This window comes from Polypterus senegalus, chromosome 1 (genome assembly GCF_016835505.1).
Source record: "Polypterus senegalus isolate Bchr_013 chromosome 1, ASM1683550v1, whole genome shotgun sequence".
Taxonomy (NCBI): domain Eukaryota; kingdom Metazoa; phylum Chordata; class Cladistia; order Polypteriformes; family Polypteridae; genus Polypterus; species Polypterus senegalus.
The window spans coordinates 114,738,941-114,758,963 of NC_053154.1; the positions used below are offsets into that span (position 1 = coordinate 114,738,941).

The 20,023-nt window shown below is 42.1% G+C and overlaps 1 protein-coding gene across 1 annotated transcript; it reads left to right on the forward strand.

Moving 5' to 3' along the window:
• Window positions 1-18,036: 18,036 nt before the first annotated feature.
• LOC120531306 (uncharacterized membrane protein C3orf80 homolog) lies at window positions 18,037-19,286 on the forward strand. The gene has a single exon (XM_039756592.1). The coding sequence runs from the start codon at window positions 18,492-18,494 to the stop codon at window positions 19,080-19,082; it is 591 nt and encodes a 196-aa protein (XP_039612526.1). The 5' UTR covers window positions 18,037-18,491; the 3' UTR covers window positions 19,083-19,286.
• The last annotated feature ends 737 nt before the right edge of the window (window positions 19,287-20,023 follow it).

Sequence of the window (20,023 nt, forward strand, 5' to 3'; positions counted from 1 at the left end):
CTTACTGACTCGGAGGCCCTGGATTCACAGACAGCCTTTCCATGACTTTTGTTTATTTCTCTTTTTTGGTTATTTCTGCTGTGTTTGAATGATTCATTTTTGGTATCCCATAATTTTGGTTAGTATTGTTATGTTTATGCTCTACTTAGTATTTCTATTGTACATTTATGCTGTTTGCCTATGTGCTCTGTTGGTCCACCATGACATCACTGCTTAGGACCATTCTAGTCCATTGAGGTTTGAAGGTTGTTTATACTAAATATTGTCTTGGAGTTCCTGGTTCTTCATCAGTCTTGCTTTGTGTTTTTAATTACTTTTCTCTCGATTACATTTTGGACTTGTTAGCATTAGATCGCAAATCTTTTGTCTATTTTTTTTAAACCTTTCTCCTGTGTCTTGCCGTTTTTGTTTATATAAATTAATTAGTTATTTTTAAAGATACTTTATTTTATTTTGTCCATTTATTTAAGTGCATTTAAAGTATTTGAGTCCCACTCGAGCCTGTGCAGGCCTTGAAGCCTGCCCTTTGGAGTCTGGAGTGAGGCCTCTTCCTGAGACCGACCAGTGAGACCCTGGTCAGCTTATTGTATTTTTAGGGGCCTGTTTACCATTTCTGACTATTTTGCAGTGCACAATCAGAGAGGGGCAAGGGGGGCACAAGCAGAACATGCAGAGTCTACATAGATATTAACCATACTGCAGCCATTTTAACAAGAATTACAGACTGAATAATTTGTAATTGGGCGGCATGGTGGCGCAGTGGGTAGCGCCGCTGCCTCGCAGTTAGGAGACCTGGGTTCACTTCCTGGGTCCTCCCTGTGTGGAGTTGACGTGTTCTCCCCGTGTCTGCATGGGTTTCCTCCCACAGTCCTAAGACATGCAGGTTAGGTGCATTATTGGCTTGGTGTGTGTATGTGTGCCCTGTGGTGGGCTGGCGTTTGTTTCCTGCCTTGTGCCCTGTGTTGGCTGGGATTGGCTTCAGCAGACCCCCCGTGACCCTGTAGTTAGGATATAGTGGGTTGGATAATGGATGGATGGATGATTTGTAATTGATTAATTGTAAAATGTAATAAAATGAGCTTTTATAAAAAGATCTGTGAAAAAAAAAAAAAAACTGAAAAATGAATCCAGAAATCAGCCTCGCAAAACAGGCCTTAAGTAAGATTAATCCAACATCTACATTTCTGAATAAAAAGGGGCAATGCAAACTCGGTCTTTTTCTTCCATCTGAATCGAGCTCCTTCAGCTTGACCACATGCACTGTAATGTCATAATATCCACAAATCAATATTTACTGTCCTCTTTGCCTTTGGCAGCTACAAAACAAGCAGTGAGACAGACAATTGCACTGCTATTAAATTAATAATAAAAATCACAACCCAAATTATTTTCCTCAACCAAACATTTTCTGATTTCCTTCATCAATAACTGGGGGAAAATAAAAAAGAAGAAAAAGAACCACAGAGTGTGTTTTTTGAGCGTTCACATCTCTAAAATGTTGTTAATGGCACTGTGGTTGATGGCCTGCATTAGCTTATTGAAAGATGAAGGGTTTGCTTCATGTGCTAAAATATTTTATGATTGTTTCAAGTTACTTAGTAGAAAGTCGTAGCAATCCTAATGAGTGAGTGCGGTATAATCAGACGATAAATGGGTAATGTTAAGGTGCACTTTAGCACAGGATTTATCAAGCATTTAATTGCAATGAATATCACTCGACATACGTAGCACTGTTTACCGTAGCATAACCATTAACAAAAGGATATCATTTGCTTGTACATTAAATAATCTTACTGCCTCAATAATTCAGGATTGCAGAACTCATAAATATTCCATGTATAGTGGATGTCAAATTCTACACATCCTTATTGAAATGTCAGCTCTTATTGATGTAAAGGCTGAAATCAAGATGGATCATGTAAGACCTCTTTTCACTTTTAATAAGATCTTGTAACCAGAAACACACAAGATTACGTTACGGTCAATAACGTAAAAATTATGAAAGCGTTCCAGGCCTGGCTTTCATATGTGCATACCTTGTATAACGGAAGGAAGGCGTGTTCGGCTTTAACCAATCACATTCCAGATCCTGCCCAGATGTAATTGGCCTGAGCTGACACCGATAATAATAATCCATCCATTTTCTAACCCGCTGAATCCGAATACAGGGTCACGGGGGTCTGCTGGAGCCAATCCCAGCCAACACAGGGCACAAGGCAGGAACCAATCCTGGGCAGGGTGCCAACCCACCGCAGGACACATACAAACACACCAAGCACACACTAGGGCCAATTTAGAATCGCCAATCCACCTAACCTGCATGTCTTTGGATTGTGGGAGGAAACCGGAGCGCCCGGAGGAAACCCACGCAGACACGAGGAGAACATGCAAACTCCACGCAGGGAGGACCCGGGAAGCGAACCCGGGTCTCCTAACTGCGAGGCAGCAGCGCTACCACTGCGCCACCGTGCCGCCTAATAATAATAATAATAATAATAATAATAATAATAATAATAATAATAATAGTTCTTTGCACTTATATAACGCTTTTCTCACTACTCAAAGCGCTCAGCAATTGCAGGTTAAGGGCCTTGCACACGGGCCCGACAGAGCAGAGTCCCTTTTGGCATTTGAGGGATTCGAACCGGCAACCTTCCGATTGCCACTGCAGATCCCTAGCCTCAGAGTCACCACTCTGCTTGTTGATAAGAATAAGAAGTGATCCTGCTGGGCCCAAAATGAAAGCATCTGTCCGTACAGGACCAGGACCTCCCTGTAGCGGTGCAGAGGTAACCACTGAGCTAATAAACATCATACTGCGTCTGACTTCTGACAACTACAGATCAGGAGAAGGGGATAGAAGAATTTCAAATACAAGTGATGAGGACCATCCTGACTACTAATACACTGCAAAGACTAAGGCGGCTCTGAAAATCGCTGGAAAAGTTGTGCAATGTGACAGGACCTTTGAACAACTGCAAACATTTGTGAAAAACCTCTCTTGCTCTGTAAAGCTATTTTATGTTTCCTCCATACGCCTCAACTTTGGGGTGGGCTGGCAAGATGGAAACCATTTCTACTAAAAATGACCTACTGAGCCTGTGTAAACTTTACTAAGACGCATTCATTTTTCCAAAACCACGAAGTAGAGTTTTTACTATCTAATAAGACCATCTCATCCTTAAACCTGCTTAATCGAAATCTGAGCGCCAGAGGCCTGGAGTTTATCCTGGCAGCACTGGGCACAAGACAGCAAACGGCCTTCCATCGCAGTTCATACTAACACACACTTATCTACTTTAAAATTGCTATTTAATGCGAAAATGGGGATATGGGGGGAACCAAAGCAAACACAAGAACATGCAGCAAAGTGACACTTTTTGGCTTTCATTCTAAATGACTTAGCAGCACAGCTCATTGCTCCCCTAACATTGCACCTACTGTCAGGACACCAGCATCAAGCTATGTTTCTTCCTGTTCTTCACTGGCTTTTGTCAGAATAAAAGAGAAAACTGTTGTCATAAAGCTAAGATTCAAGCAGAGCTGCACCTTCCTATATGACAATTAGCCAAGTAGTGGCTTTAAAAAAGAAACTCAACACCCCGAACAGCGTGTGGTGGCCCACTCACAGCCTGCACCTTAGTCCCACAGAGAAGGCTGTACGCAGGACATTCCTTAACCTGACTGAGCCAGAATGCTATTCTTCTGCAGAGAAAAGAGAGGCATCATTTTTAATAACTTTCTGTAGATTTGAGCGTAACAATAAATGCACACCAAAAAAAAAAAAAAAAAAACAGGAAAAAAATCAGATTAATAAAATCTGGCATATGCACATTTCTATGCATTGTACCAGTTATAAATCACAATCAGGTTATAAATATGCATCTCGAACACCACCCTGAAACATACTAATCAACCTCATACATATGCAATCACGATGCTGCAGAACTACACTGGCTGGGAAAGCAGCCTCTCCCCTCCAGACACGCCAAGACCCCGTCAGCTGCAATCAAGAGTGTCGGGCTGCACTCCGAGATCACGTGTGGCATTGTACAACATTAGAACAATCTGGATGAAAACAGGCCATTCAGCCCAACAAAGCTTGCTGTTGCTATCCATTTAATTCTTCTAAAAAAAATCATCATTTCTAGTTTGAGAGTCCCTAAAGTCTTACTGTCTACCACACTACTTGGTAGCTTATTCCAAGTGTTTATGGTTCTCTGCATAAAGAAAAAATTCACAAAATATGTGTTTAATTTACTCTTAACAAGTTTCCAACTGTGTCCCCGTGTTCTTGATGAGTTCATTTTAAAATACAAGTCTTGATCCACTGTACTAATTCCCTTCATAATTTTAAACACCTCAATCATGTCACCTCTTAATCTTCTTTTGCTTAAACTGTAAAGGCTCAGCTCTTTTAATCTTTCCTCATAATTCAACCCCTGTAGCCCTGGAATCAGCCTAGTCGCTCTTCTCTGGACCTTTTCTAGCGCTGCTATGTCCTTTTGTAGCCTGGAGACCAAAACTGCACACAGTACTCAAGATGAGGCCTCACCAGTGCATTATAAAGGTTGAGCATAACCTCCTTGGACTTGTACTCCACAGATCGTGCTATATATCCTAACATTCTGTTAGCCTTCTTAATGGCTTCTGAACACTGTTGGGAAGTTGATAGCTTAGAGTCCACTATGACTCCTAAATCCTTCTCATAAGATGTACTCTCAATTTTCTGACGGCCCATTGTGTATTCAAACCTAATATTTTTACTTCCTATGTGTAATACTTTACATTAACTGACATTAAATTTCATCTGCCACAAATCTGCCCAATTCTGTATGCTATCCAAGTTCCTCTGTAATGATATAACGGATTCCAAATTATCTGCTAGTCCACCTATCTTGGTATCATCTGCAAACTTAACCAGCTTGTTACTTATATTCCTATCCAAATCATTTATATATATTAAAAATATCAGCAGCCCTAGCACTGACCCCTGTGGAACACCACTCTTAACATCGGCCAGGTTTAATGAGGATCCACGCATCATCACCCTCTGCTTCCTGTGTCTGAGCCAATTCTGTACCCATCTAAAAACATCACCCCCACTTCCCACTTCTTTTAATTTGATACCCAACCTCTCATGTGGCACCTTATTAAATGCTTTCTGAAAGTCCAGATAAATAATATCATAAGCTCCACTTTGATCGTATCCTTTTGTTGCTTTCTCATAAAATTCCAGCATATTGGTAAAACCTGACCTCCCTCTTCTGAACCCATGATGACTGTTCAGTAAAATGTCTTCTGTTCTTGCCATGTGTTGCTCAGTCTTAATCTTAATTATTTCTTCCATTAATTTTCCTGAGATGCACATAAAGCTTACTGACCTATAGTTGCTTAGATCTACCTAATCACCCTTTTTATATACCTGGATAATATTTGTCATTTTCCATTCCTTCGGAATTTAATCACTGTGAAGTAACTACATCAAGGGTTTATATACTCAGCAAAAAAAGAAACGTCCCTTTTTGAGGACTGTGTATTTCAACAATAATGTTTTAAAAATCCAAATAATTTTACAGATCTTCATTGTAAAGGATTTAAACAATGTTTTCCATGCATGTTCAATTAACCATAATCAATTAATTAACATGCACCTGTGGAATGGTCGTTAAGACCTTAACAGCTTACAGAAAGTAGGCATTTAAGGTCACAGTTCTAAAAACGCAGGACACTAAAGAGACTTGTCTATCGACTGTGAAAAACACCCAAACAAAGATGCCCAGGGTCCCTGCTCATCTGCGTGAACGTGCATTAGGCATGCAGCAGGGAGGTATGAGGACTGCTGATGTGGCTAGGGCAATAAATTGCCATGTCCGCACTGTGAGACGCCTAAGACAGCGCTATAGGGAGACAGGAAGGACAGCTGATCATCCTCGCAGTGGAAGAGCCCGGATCTTAATCCCATTGAGCACGTCTGGGACCTGTTGGATCGCAGGGTGAGGGCTAGGGCCATTCCACCCAGAAATGTCCAGGAACTTGCAGGTGCCTTGGTGGAAGAGTGAGGTAACATCTCACAGCAAGAACTGACAAATCTGGTCCAGTCCATGAGGAGGAGATGCACTGCAGTACTTCAAGCAGCTGGTGGCCACACCAGATACTGACTGGTACTTTTGATTTTGATCCTCCCTTCATTAAGGGACACATTGTGAAACATTTTTAGTTTATGTCTTATGGTGTTGACTCTTTTAGTGTTCATACAAATATTTACACATTAAGTTTACTGAAAGTAAAAACAGTTGAAAGTCAGAGGACAATTCTTTTTTTGCTGAGTGTACTTGATGACCTCCTTAAGAACTTGAATAAATATTATCTGGTCCTGGTGATTTGTTTAATTTCAGCTTATTTAATCTGAGCAGCACTTCTCCCTCTACAATTTCAAAATCTCTCAGAACCTCCTTAGAAGTCCCTTTTACAGCCAGGAGGTTATTCACTTCCTCACATGTGAAGATCTCAAAAAAATGCAAGTTTACAGCATCTACATACTGTCTGTATTTTTTAATTCCCCTTTACTATTTCTGATGCACTTCACCTCCTTGTTGACTGCTCTTTTACTACTAAAATACTGAAAGGATCTCTTTGGGTTGCCTTTTGTCTTATCTGCTATACTTCTCTCTAACTGCGTTTTAGTCTCTGCCACACACAAGTGCTTGGGGAGCAGCTTAACGATTCTTTTTGCATCACGACAAGTCCCGCAGGGGGACAACGGCAGAGTACTAACTTCTCTCTCTTTGCTTCCTCAGAAAGATCGAGACACTGCCGCCGTAAAGATCACATGTATGACTTTAAGAGACGCACAATTCCGGGTTCCTTTCTAACCTCTGCTTCCCCATTGATGACATCTTACTCCCTGTATAAACTATCTGTCCTTCCTCCTATCAATGTCTTATGAGTTTTTGTAGAACGAAAGACGAATTTTTGTTACAGTATACGGCGCTAAAAACCCCAAACCTTTATATGATTACTGTCTCTTTATTACAGTGGCGTAGTCGGCAGGATTCAAGATCCGAGAGAAATGACTGAAGGACAGGACCTAAACACAGTCCTCAATACCCTGGTCGCGGAGCTCCAAGCTGTCAAGTTGGAGCAAGCGGCAACTAAGACGGAGCTCACCGAAACTCAGAGGCGGCTGGCAACGGCAGAGATGGTAAGGCCGGAGCCCTCAAGACCTCCTCCACCTCCGACACTCCCTCTTACAGGGGACGATGACATTGAGTTGTACCTCTCTATATTTGAGAGGACGGCAACTAGGAACCAGTGGCTGCGGGCAGAGTGGGCGTCCATCTTGGCTCCGTCTCTGAAGGGGCCTGCGCAGCGGGCCTATCATGACCTCCCCAAGGAGGAGGCCGCCCAATACAACCACCTGAAGACTGAGATATACCAACGTTACAGGGTGACGTTCGGGCCAGCAGGCAAGGGTCTGGCAGCACTGGAAATTTGACCCCACACTCCCGCCTAGGCCCCAGGCATTTAAATACTGGGGCAAGCTCGGGTGCTGGCTACAGCCAGATAAAAACAAGGTTTGCCAGGTGGTTGAGCAAGTGGCTTGCAAGGGCATGATGTACGCCATGCCGGACTATCTAGCCCAGCAGGTCCGGAGGCACCCGTTCAAAGACATGAATGGCCTTCTGGAGGTTCTGGAGAGACAACTGGCGGTCACCCAACTCGGGAGGTCTGAGGGGCTTGCTCACGGGATCCGACAGGGACATGTTGCCTCCCCGGATCCCAGCCAAACCAAGAGACCGAAAACCTGCACTGATGCGCTGTTTCAAGTGTGGTGAACTGGGGCATCTGCTGCCAGCCTGTCCTCTCAACGGCGAGCCCATGGACTGCAGCTGGGCCAAAGGAGAGAAGTATTGTGTACTGTGCGGTCACAAATACAGGAGTGGTATGGTAAATGAGCACTCGGTGGTTGCAATGTTTGATTCCGGGAGTAACATCACCATTGTTGCTCGCCGTTATGTCTTAATACGACAATGGCTTGCTCAACATCTGAGTGTTAAATATGTACAGGGAGACCAGAGCATATAGGTCCGCAAAGTGTTACATCACCTGGGAAGGGACTGCTATACAACTGGCGGTCGCTGTGATGCCGAAGCCCCACTTTCCAGTCATCTTGAGATGAGACTGGTCGGAAATTAAATGCAGTGGGACTGTCACCACTTCTATTCCTCGACTGGGTCTAATTATGGAGGGTCAAGGGGCCCGCCCAGCTGCTCCCACGCCGTGCACCTCGGCAACTAGTGATGACATAGAGGGGTCGGGGGGGGCTCTCTTCAGCACCGGACTTTGACCCGGAAGTACAACCAGGTGGGGTTCCGGTGCAGGCGGGTGCTCCCACAGACCAGACTCCTGATGTGCTCGCTGGCTTAGACATTCAGTACCGGTCTATGCCATCATCATTTAAATGTGAACAGTGGAATGATTCCCTGAAGTTTGCCCGGAATGCTATCGTGTCCACAGAAGAAATATCGTCTATGGCTTCCACACCACACAGACCCTACTTTGTATTAGAGAATGAGCTGCTTTATCGAGTCGCAAAGCACGAAGGAGAGGTGCGGAAGTTGTTGTTGGTGCTGCGGACCTACCATTTGGACTGCACGGGGCACCGGCGACCTTCCAATGTCTGGTAGACAGAGTGCTAAGGCCCCACCAGACCTACTGTGCCGCCTACCTGGATAACGTGGCCATCTATTCTGATACCTGGAGGAACATGTAGTGCAAGTATACACAGTGCTCCTGACGCTAGTGAAAGACGGGCTCCGTATCAATACTCGAAAGTGCTACTTTGGGATGAATGAGACCCGTTATTTGGGCTACTTAGTAGGAGGAGGGCTGGTGATGCCACAGTGTACCAAAATTAAAGACATTTTGGAATGGCCCCATCTGATGGTCAACAAACAGGTGTAAGCCTTCTTAGGATTAGCAGGTTACTACCGCTGGTTTGTGCCTCGTTTTTCCGAGAGAGCAGCACCTTTGACAGACCTGACAAAGAAGAGGGCCCCTTTACATGTGGTGTGGAGCGAGAAGGTGGAACGAGCATTCAGTGACTTGAAATTGGCCCTTACAATGGCACCTGTATTAAAGACTCCTAACTTCTCACTTCCTTTTGTTCTCCAGACCGATCCTTCGGACACAGGTCTTGGTGCCGTGCTGAACTGAGCTAAAGCGTCAACAGTGTCGAACACCCCGTGATATACCTGAGCCAGAGACTGTTGGACCAGGAGATGAGGTATGCCGCGGTGGAGCGGGAGGCTTTGGCCATCAAATACACAGTAACTCACCTGCGGTACTACCTGTTGGGCCGAGAATTCACCCTGGTGACGGATCATGCCACCCTCCAGTGGATTGCCCTTCATCGGGACTCGAATCCTCAGGTTACCAGGTGGTTTTTGGACCTGCAGCCATTCAAGTTCACTGTTATTTATCGCCGAGGTAACCTGCGCTCTCTCAGGTTCACAACCTCTTGTTTCAGGACACCCGATCCAATGGATCTGGGCTAAGGGGTGGGGTTCTGTCACGCACGAGTGCTTGGGGATCAGCTTAACGATACTTTTTGCATTGCGACAAGTCCCGCAGGGGGCAATGGCAGCATACTAACTTCTCTCTCTTTGCTTCCTCAGAAAGATCGAGACACTGCTGCCGTAAAGATTGCCCAGATGACTTTAAGAGACGCACACTTCTGGGTTCCTTTCTAACCTCTGCTTCCCCATTGATGATTTCATACTCCCATACTCCACCACGATTCTCCCAGCATCCCACAGTTTGATTTCCGGTCCGGCAGTATAAACTGTCCGTCCTCCTACCTATCAATTTCTTATGAGTTTTTGTAGAACAAAAGACGAACTTTAGTTACAGTATACGAGGCTAAAAACCCCAAACCTATATATGATTATTGTTTCTTTATTACACCTCCCTGATATTGTTTTTAATGGATGCCCTCATACTCTCACTCTGTAATTCATATTGGAATTATTCATCTTATAAACTTTATATGGCTGTTTTTTCCTTTGCAGCTTTCTTTTTAACTCATTATTAACCTGTTGAAGAGTTTTGGTTTTTTTTAATTTCCTAATTCCAAATTTAGGTATGTATTTGTCATGAATTACATGTAAAACCTTTTTAAATCTGTTCCATTGTTCCTTGACTGTCTCCACACTTAAAAGCTTATACCATTCTATCCTCCTTAGACTTTGTTGCATCTATTCAAAATTTGCCCTACCAAAAAGAAAACTCTTTTAGTTATTTATAGCGCCTCTCCTGTGTGTTCTGGGGGTCTGGCAAAGCTGGAAGGCACCATCATCTGAACGGGCAGCTACTATCACCTGGCACATGTAATGACATGGTTGTCATTACAATGAACAGTACAGGCCATATGAAACACTGAGGGTTCAGCCAAAGCATCCACCATATACAGCACTATCACATCTGTTAAGCTACTTTGCCTCAAAAAATATAAAATGAATCACAGATTGACCCAGGGCATCGAGACATGATGTTAGCCAGTCACATCTTGGATTACCTGTGCAATAACGGAATGTAACTGCTTACGGTTAACAAAAGCAGCTTTATCCTCATTAGGTGCCCCTATTGCAATATGAGCACGACAAAGTGCCCCGATAATTTTAGAAATACCAGACTCTGCTCTAAATTGCCTTTTAATGTTGGCAAAAACATATTTTTTTCTTATGTATGTGCACCCACACCATACGAAACCTGGATGTAGAGCCTCGCCATACGGTTCATGGCTTTCAGCATAGCAGGCATGATGGAGTGTAGCTTGGCTGATAAACAGTATTCCTGACCTGTCCACCAGTTCTCTGAGAAGTGACAACAGGTAACTGATATAAACTGATGAAAAACAAAAAAAAAAGTTTTTCATTGCACTAGGGAACTAAAATAGTGTGTGCATCATTAACATATTTGTCACATCAACACACATTATAATTACTGCTCTGTGATGTGAACTATCATGTACAGGAGTCATCATTTCCTTGTTTGATCGAGGATGCTGTCATTTATCAGTTTCTCCCAAATGCTGTACATGCATGGATGATAGGTGCTGTAAATATACAAGCAGGGCCGGTGCCAGTATTAAGATGCATTCACTTAGGGTGCAGATCATAAGGTTGGGGGACCCAGCCATACAAGTTAGCTACTGAACAATCGGTTGGCGCACTAATAAGCTTGGCAAAATAACCTAGCACTTGCGCTATATATACGCAAACCTTTGCATCAAGCTTTCTTTTATAAATCCTGATGTTTGCGTGAGAAGTTGCATGCACACTTTAGCCTCTTGTTATGTGTACTCAGGCTTTATAAATGAGGCCCCAGATGTGGCAAGAAGCTTCAATCAAATTAGCAGTAGTAGTGAAGTCGGCATATTAATTGTAGAAAACTTCTTACCAGCATGCAACGTGTCAGCACTATCTCAATGCCATGATATGAAAAGTACATTAAAATACATAACTTCATTTTATTTAACAGGAAAAACAACTCTGCTTACCTGACATCTTTCCTGCTCCCATACTACTTGTTCAGTGACAGTACCGGTTTCCGAAATCTTGTGGAAAGAAAAGTTTGCGCAGACGACAAGATTTTGCAAAACATAACAACTGAAACAATAAAGACCTAATGTCTCAATTAACCTACTTACATGCTGTAGCATGTGCAAGTCAGTCTGTCCTACTGTTATGGTTCAGCTTTTTTTATTTGTTATTGTGCTGTTTTTGAATTATTATTTGTCACGTGTTTCTAGGATCTTTTTTTTGTTACAATTGCATTATTTATATATGCTTTATTTATGAATTTAAAGTATATCCCTTGTGTTTTATGGGTGAGACAGGGCCAACATGACGTCACGGCTGAAGGACCACCCTCAATCTTTATATGTGAGGCTGGGGAGCTGGGGCCTCGGGCCTCGGGCCTCATGTATAAACGGTGCGTACGCACAAAAATGTTGCATACAAACGTTTCCACGCTCAAATTGCGATGTATAAAACCTAAGCTTGGCGTAAAGCCATGCACATTTTCACGGTAGCGCCAACCCTAGCATACGCAAGTTCTCCGCTTGGTTTTGCAAACTGGCGGCACCCAGAGTCAAAGCAGTGCTACTGTTCCAGTGTGGTTCTTTTTCAGATCCACATCCCTGAAATGCGGCTTTATAAATACACTGAAATTAACTGCATATCGTCTATTAGTTTAAGGCATCTGATTGTAATTAACCCGTAACAATATAATGGTCCACGGAATGGTCAAACTATTCTAAATAAAATAGCTGCTTTAGCGTTGTTACTCTCACTGCACCTTCTTCTTCTTCTTCTTTCAGCTGCTCCCATTGCCACAGCGGATCATCTTTTTCCATATTACTCTCACTGCACCACTCGGACTATTTATATCACTGTATTTGAGTGTGGAATCACAGCTCTACAGCAGCTGATCAGAAAGAGAATTATCGGTATACAGCATCTAGCACACGCTGCTTCAGCCATGCTGTCTATTTGAACTGCTCTCATACGGCAAACACTTCAGAGCCTTTCCTGTACGGACCTCACGGTTCAGAAACAGTTTCATCTCAAGAACTATAAATGCACTCAATCAAGTGCTCCTTGTAGAACTGTTAGTACTTATTAGTACAATTACCTCACTGTAAACTTGCACTACAGTTATAATATTACACAACCTGCGCCACTTTATAAAGCGCGTATTTACATATGATGACGATATCATATTTAAGATTAAATGCAGCAAAATATGTTTATTACATTATACAGATAAAATGTTAACATCATTTAAATAATCTATATTGTTAATAATTAAACATGTGAGGACACGGTGCTGCAGCGCTAGCTGGAAGGATAGATGGATAGAATACAGTAATTAAACATGTACTATGAAGATATTTCAATGTACCTTAAACGTTTTGAAGAATCGAGTTCTAAGCTTACAGATGGCTTAACATCTATTACTGAGCTGATTGTGTGGCGATTGGGTATTTGGAGAAAGAAAAGGAAGGACAAGAATTGGAGGTTAGTACGTTTGAAAGAGACAGGACTGCTGCAATAAAGTATTTCATTGAAGGTAGCACACAGCGCAGCAAGCATCTTGCTTGAGACATGAACAATCACACCGCCACCGTGTTCCCATGTTTAATAACGTGCTTTAACTCCTATCATCATGAAAATGACATCACCTATACATCTCAGTATTTTAATTATTCAGAGAGCTGTAATATCACGAATGTAATGGATTCTGTGTCCTGTAGGAGGAAAAGAAAGCCCAGAAGCACGTAGTGATGATTCACACACATAGAAGATCAAATAAAGCATTTAACATGGTACTTTAGTTATGATGGATTTGAGAAACTAGCAAATTAAACACTTTTAAGAAGAAGTTTATGATGTTCTACTTTAATGACAAAATAAACTACGTGATTAAAGTGAAAACTTCGAGATTAAAGTTGACATTTCGTGTTTTTTCCCCACTGTGCGCCTATTTTTTTCTCTGTACCCTAATAAGCTTTCATATGACACTCAGACGGTGGGCTACAACTCGCCTTTTCACGGTGAATTGGATATGTGACAACTTCTTTTTTATTTCAGGCACTGTGCGACTTTGTGAACTTGAGCTTTCGAGTTTCTCCGCCACGCTATGTCAGTCAATCAGCTTCTTTTTGTTGTTTATGCCACTGTTTAAACTAACAAATAGTACATTTTTCTTTGCCTCCACTTGGCATTCGCTGAAATTCTATTTTCCCTCGTGCTTTTCCCATTGCCTTTTTAAAGACGGCTGAGCTTAAGGACTATTTATATTGAATTGTATATTCAAAGAGGTGTAATTCTAGGAGGAGTTTGGGGCAGGACAGCAGGCATGTGCACGTGCGTTAATCTTTCACACTGACAGGGATTTATGTAGCGGAAGAACATGGAAGTTGGTGAACGCACAGATTTATGCATCTAGATTTTTTTGTGCATATGAAAAGTTCCGCTTTTGTGCTCAAGCCATGTTATAGTGCGAGTTCCACACACGGCCTTATGCAAGAGGTCCCTGGTCCTTCAGTGGTTCATTGACTTTCGATGAGTGCCTATTTAGTATTTGAATTATTTGTTTTTATTTATTGATTTTGTTTTTGCAATTATTGATTTCTTAATTACATATTGGACTTGCTTGCTTGCCTCAGATTGCCTATTTAGGCAAATCCCTTTTGCCTTTTACTTTTGTTTTGCTACTTGTTTTTTCTGTTTATTATTTATTAATTTTTTCATTTATAAAACTTTTGTTTTGTGTTGTCCCATCAAGCCAAACATTTGATGTTATTTCTTCCTTGAAATGCACTCTGGTAGTTTTTGGCAAATTTAAGGTATTTTTTTTTTACTATAAAAACCAGGGCTCCATTTTAGGCCTGTGCAGGCCGCAGCGTGTCTATGGAAGTTGGGGAGCTGCCTTCCTGGGGGAAGACCAACTGTACATAGGCTAGTGAAGGTCTTGGTCTGCTTTGTGGCACTTTTTGGAAACCCAGCACCCCATTTGCCAAGATTGTGCGCTCTATCCTCATATCGACCATGCTGGTCCACTTAGTCACTATACACCTCAAACGAGATGCTGCATTCAAAGCAAAAGGTGCATCTGTGAACTATTAATTGGACCGATAGTACATATTATGAAACCATGGAACTGAAAATTAGTTTTAAGTGTTTTTTCCTAAAAATTACACTCTCATTTCTTACTTAAATATTGCTGGGTACAAAATCTTCTTAACGATGAAAAATGATTTGAGACTGTAAATCGACTAAAGATGAAAACACAATTAAATTGTTCAGAATTCAAATTAAAAAGTCAACTGTCTTTAATACTAAGCAATGACATTTTGCGCTCAAAATTGCATTTCATTACTTAACTGTCATTTTTAAATGCAAATCCATTCTTGAGTACAGAAAGTAATTTAAAATCTGTAGGTAGGTCACCAAACATCTCATCATGTACTTTGCATCCTTCAAAAACTGCAGGAGCTCCCCCAGTTAAGAAATGGACAGTGGGTCAATTGGACCACCTCCAACAAAATAAATTATGCACATTTTAAAAATAATATCAAGGCATTATCAGAGGCAGCACTACCAGCAGAGTAATATTATTGTTGTTATGTGTTATTTAGGTCAGCAGGTAATCAGTTAAAGGACTAGTTTATTACTTCTTTTAGTGAGAAGTCAAGCCAACCCACTATATCCTAACTACAGGGTCACGGGGGCCTGCTGGAGCCAATGCCAGCCAGCATAGAGCGCAAGGCGGGAAACAAACCCCAGGCAGGGCGCCAGCCTACAGCAGAGCACCTTTTATTGGGTAATTAAAAAGATTACAATATGCAAGCTTTTAAGGCAAATCTGGCCTCTTCTTCAGGCAGGATGAATTTCCTTGAAAGCTTGCATATTGTAATATTTTTTAGTTAGCCAATAAAAGGTGGCAATTTGCTTGACTTCTCACTATGTTCACAATGGCTAACATGGTACAACACTCTAGTACTTGTTTTAGTAAGGCACAACACATTTCATTTCAAATAAACCAGTGGTACTGTCTGCCCACTAGTGACACTATGATTAGGAAATGAAGTCCAAACAACCCCCCGCCCCAAAACCCGCCCATATATTCTACAATGCTCTGACGGTTCCAGCTGACAGAAAAATGATGCTTCTTATCCCAGCAGTCCTGGATGCCCATTCACAATTAGCCATTTTACAGTCATCAGTTAACCAACCATTCACGTAATGAGGAGGAAACCCCAGTTAAAACAAAGAGAACATGCAAACTCCACACTGGTCACACCTAAACCCAGTTTTGGAGCTGTGAGGTGGCAGCACTAATCACGGTGTCACCATGCCACCCAACAGGCAAAGAGGGGCAGAAAATCTCAGAAAAGGAGTTCACTAATGAAACTTACAAAACAAGAGACCCAGAACTCCAATAATTCAGTGCAATTATTAAAGACATTCAAAGGAATGGTTAGCCATGAAAAACAAAGAAAGGCAGTCAATGCCATCTTCTACCTTAACTAACTTATTATGTTGTAACCATCATATTGAAATATTAACGAATACATGAAAACCTCAAGAAAAATGTCTTTTTAGTCCTACACCCTTAAAAATGCCATGGTGTTTTTGTTTCAGAGCGATGCCATAGCAGAACCGCTATTGGTTCCCAAAAGAACCATCCACATAAAGGTTTCAGAAGGAACTTGCATTTATTTAGATCCACAATAGGAGCAGATGATGACAGATTTGTGGGTTCATGATGGTAAAAGGACTGCTGCTGTATACAGCAACACATACCAAGTTCAAGTTGTCCTGCTCTATTAGCTTTCTGCTAGACAGCTTCCTATATCTTAAAGATTTCTGTTTGGTTCCAATTTTAGGAACCTTTTCAAAACCCAGAGAACTCATCTTGTATGCAAGGAACCCTTCAAAATAAAATGCTTCTTTGTCAAACAAGGTCTACAAGGAGCCATTACACCAAATTTTAAAACCATTATATGTAAGAGTGCATGTCACTTTCTAAAATTACAAAAGTTCTGTAGTTATTATTTTAAAACATACGAAACTATAAGTGACTATACTTTACAGGGAATCATTTAGTCTTTAAAAATGAGTGTGCAGCAGAAAGAGAGCCCACGGCCAACTGTGATGTTCACGAACGTTTAGAGCCCGTTGCTTTACTTCTGGCAAATCCATTATAAAACAACACATACATTACTCGTTTTCATGTTTTGTTGTCTCCAAGGTTATTTACCAAGGTTATTTGAACGATGCAATGCAGATGTCCGGAACCAATGCATTTCAGCACCAAGGATAGAGGCTTCATAGTTAGGAAAGCGCGTGTCCAGACTGTACAAAAGGAAGATACCGATAATAATAGTGAAGACAGAAAGAAAGAAAGAAAGAAAGAAAGAGTTCTTTTTGGTGTACTTGGTTTGACTGGGTGCTTTTAGCGCTAATCAATAATATTAATAATAATGTCTTGTGCCCTTCTGACTTTCTTAAAATAAACGTCAGCCTTCCGTCCCATCCTATAAAGCAATTAGATAAATCTTACTAAATGATATGTATAAATAAGGCCCCGATTCATTACAGAATTTTAGGCGTTTTGCTTTGATGATTCTTCACAAAATGTTCCAAAAAGGATGGCAAATCCGTGAAGCTTGCAGTTTTGCTTTAATACAATAAATCGTTATAGAAACCCCCACTAATGGATGCGAGGAAAACAATATCAATATGCAGTTAAGATTCAAAGAGTTACATCTGCAAAACCATGACAAGCGGCAAGGTATCTGGCTTTAACATTGATTGAACTAAAATTAACTTTTACATAAATGGAACCCTAAAGGTTGCTATTATTATTAATTCATGCATTCTTGATCTTGCACCATGTATCCCGTATATTTGATTTTGCAGATGTCGTGCATTTTAGAGAACCTTCTAATAACAATTTCCATTAAAAGTGTCAAATCAAGACACGCTAGCTTTTTTCTTTCTTTCTTATTCTGTTATGAATTCCCCTCTCGGGTTATCCGAAACGAGGAGTGTGCTGTGCGCGTGGAGGGAGGAGGAGAGCGGGTGCTCTCATCGGTTTCCCATTACCAACATTGCCATCGTGTGCAGTTTTTAAACAATCTGCAGGAGAGACGAGGAATGCCGCAGAATTCTCTCAGTGCGTTAATCACTAAATCCTGAAGCGCTAATGGGCACAGCTAGTGGTAGACAAATAAGGAATGGGGAAAAGCCGCCAACAAAAGTGAGAGGCAGGGCTGTGAAAAATTAAACATGAAAACCGGTTACATACCACCAATATATACAACGAATAGCACAACTGTCACATATAAGAGTAAATACTGACACGTACTGAACGGTCACAAAGGTGTCTGGACAATAACATTAAGATCAGAATGTTCTAAGGGTGGTGGAGGGGGGGGCGGTGTTTGGGCTGGCGGTGTTACAGCGCATTCGAGGCGTGCAGAACAACCCCCGGTGACCGAGAGAGTCCGAGAACGTGCGCAGACTCCGGGCTTTCGCGTGAAATGCCACTTGTCGATCCGGCAACTGAGGACGTCGGGAGGCGCTTCCTTAGCCTAGCCGCTTGGATGGACAGCTCCACGTTGCTGCCTTGGAGTCCGGTGCGACTACACGGCGCATTCGCCCTGACTTGCCGAGCTACTGCTGTTTCACTCGTACCGACCTGCAGGCGGGCTCTTTATACTCTAACTCTTGCGTCTCATTCATTCCAGCGCATTACCAAATACGGTCCTCTGATGTAAAAGGGTCTGCAGCCGCCTGGCTTTTCCTTTTTAGTCACCTTTCTTTTATAGGAAATTCATTCATTTTGACTTCTACCGCTATTGAACCACGCCAGAGGAGAATAAAAGAATTGATTCTCAACGCGAAAAATAGAGGATGTTTATTTTTCCTCCCGATACAACGCTGCATGTTATATTTTTAATTCTCTATGGGATACATACTTGCCAAGCACTTAGGACTTGCGGGGATTTAATATGTGGAGAAAGCCAAGGATGCTGCATGTTCGGAAACACCAGCAGCCCTCAGATCAAATGCTGCAAGTTACCGCTACACACTTTTATTGACAGTGTTGGCTGGATAACAAGGAAACTCTCAGGAATCTTAATCCTGCTACTTCTCTTTGCTATGGGCTACTTCATCCAGCGCATCATCTGCCCGAGACCGCGGAGACACCGCGACAGGCAGGAAGACCCCTCACTGCTAAACGGACACACCACTGCGTCTCAGGATTCTTTGTTGGACCCATTTCACGAGCTCAGCGTTGTGGATTTCATACCCCCCGTGCTGCAGTTACCGGCGTACGATGAAGTGAAATACCTGCCAACTTATGAAGAATCCATGCAAGTGGACAGGGACCGCTCCGAGGACAATTTGTTATCTTCGAGCGAACTGAACAGAGCGAACGACAGACCAGAAGACAGGTCGGACAGTACCGCAACTCCCAGGACTACATGGAATTCGAGTTAAAACTGGATTATTTTCAGTCGTTTTCCACTTGAAAAATAAAAGGCATTGTAGTATATAAAGGATGCTTAATTAAGGTAAAGAGCAATATTGAGTACCTCTCATATTAGGGCTTTGTTATTTAAAATGTATTTTTTATTTTACGCGTGGATAATCATGCATCCTCTTCTTGACAGGTAAATTAATAAAACTTGATACTGCACCGTTTTCTTTTGTGCCTTCTTTATAACGTGAGCGGACTCTGGTTATTAATAACTGAATGCGGTACGGAGAGAGCTAAGACAGGCACATCGCCACTATAGATAAGGAGGGAGGGGGGTCTCGGAGATGGGGTTTCCTTTTAGGAAGTGGGACGCACCGCAAAGAGGAACTGCAAACAAGCTGCCACTTGGCACGTGGGGGGCGAAGCTACAGTGGCATTCTGTTGCCATTTTATACCTCCAAATTACGACAGGCATGCGATGCTCATGTTTATCAACTGCTTCTTTTCACACAAACGTTTTCTTATCTTGCCCGTCGCGAGGGTTTTAATAACGCATCCATTTGTTGCCTGCTCTACCATCGCTCGCTGGCGCAATCAGCAGAATGGATACTGCAGCAGCCCGACCGAGTTCTCAGCTAAACTTGCAAATGAAGGAGGACAGTTTCAGAGATTAGTCCTGGCAGCACAAGATCCGACAGTTCAGAAGGCTTTATCAAATAAAACGTTATGAAGATTTCACTTGTAACGAAGCAATCAAAACTACTATTATATATAAGTAAATAGCATGTTGCTAATTATAAGGATATTTGTTTAATTAGTTTTTTCTTTATTATGAATTGTGTACTACTTGTAAGGCAAATACGCATGCGGGTAGTAACTTTAAAGCCCCTGGCAGCATAAATGGGTGTCAGGTCTTGAGAATAGCCCTTTAAACACGCCTCACCCCCGTGCCCCAGCCTGC

Excerpts from the sequence above, each read along its gene's own strand:
- LOC120531306 (XM_039756592.1), top strand. The coding sequence starts at position 18,492 with ATGTTTATTTTTCCTCCCGATACAACGCTGCATGTTATATTTTTAATT.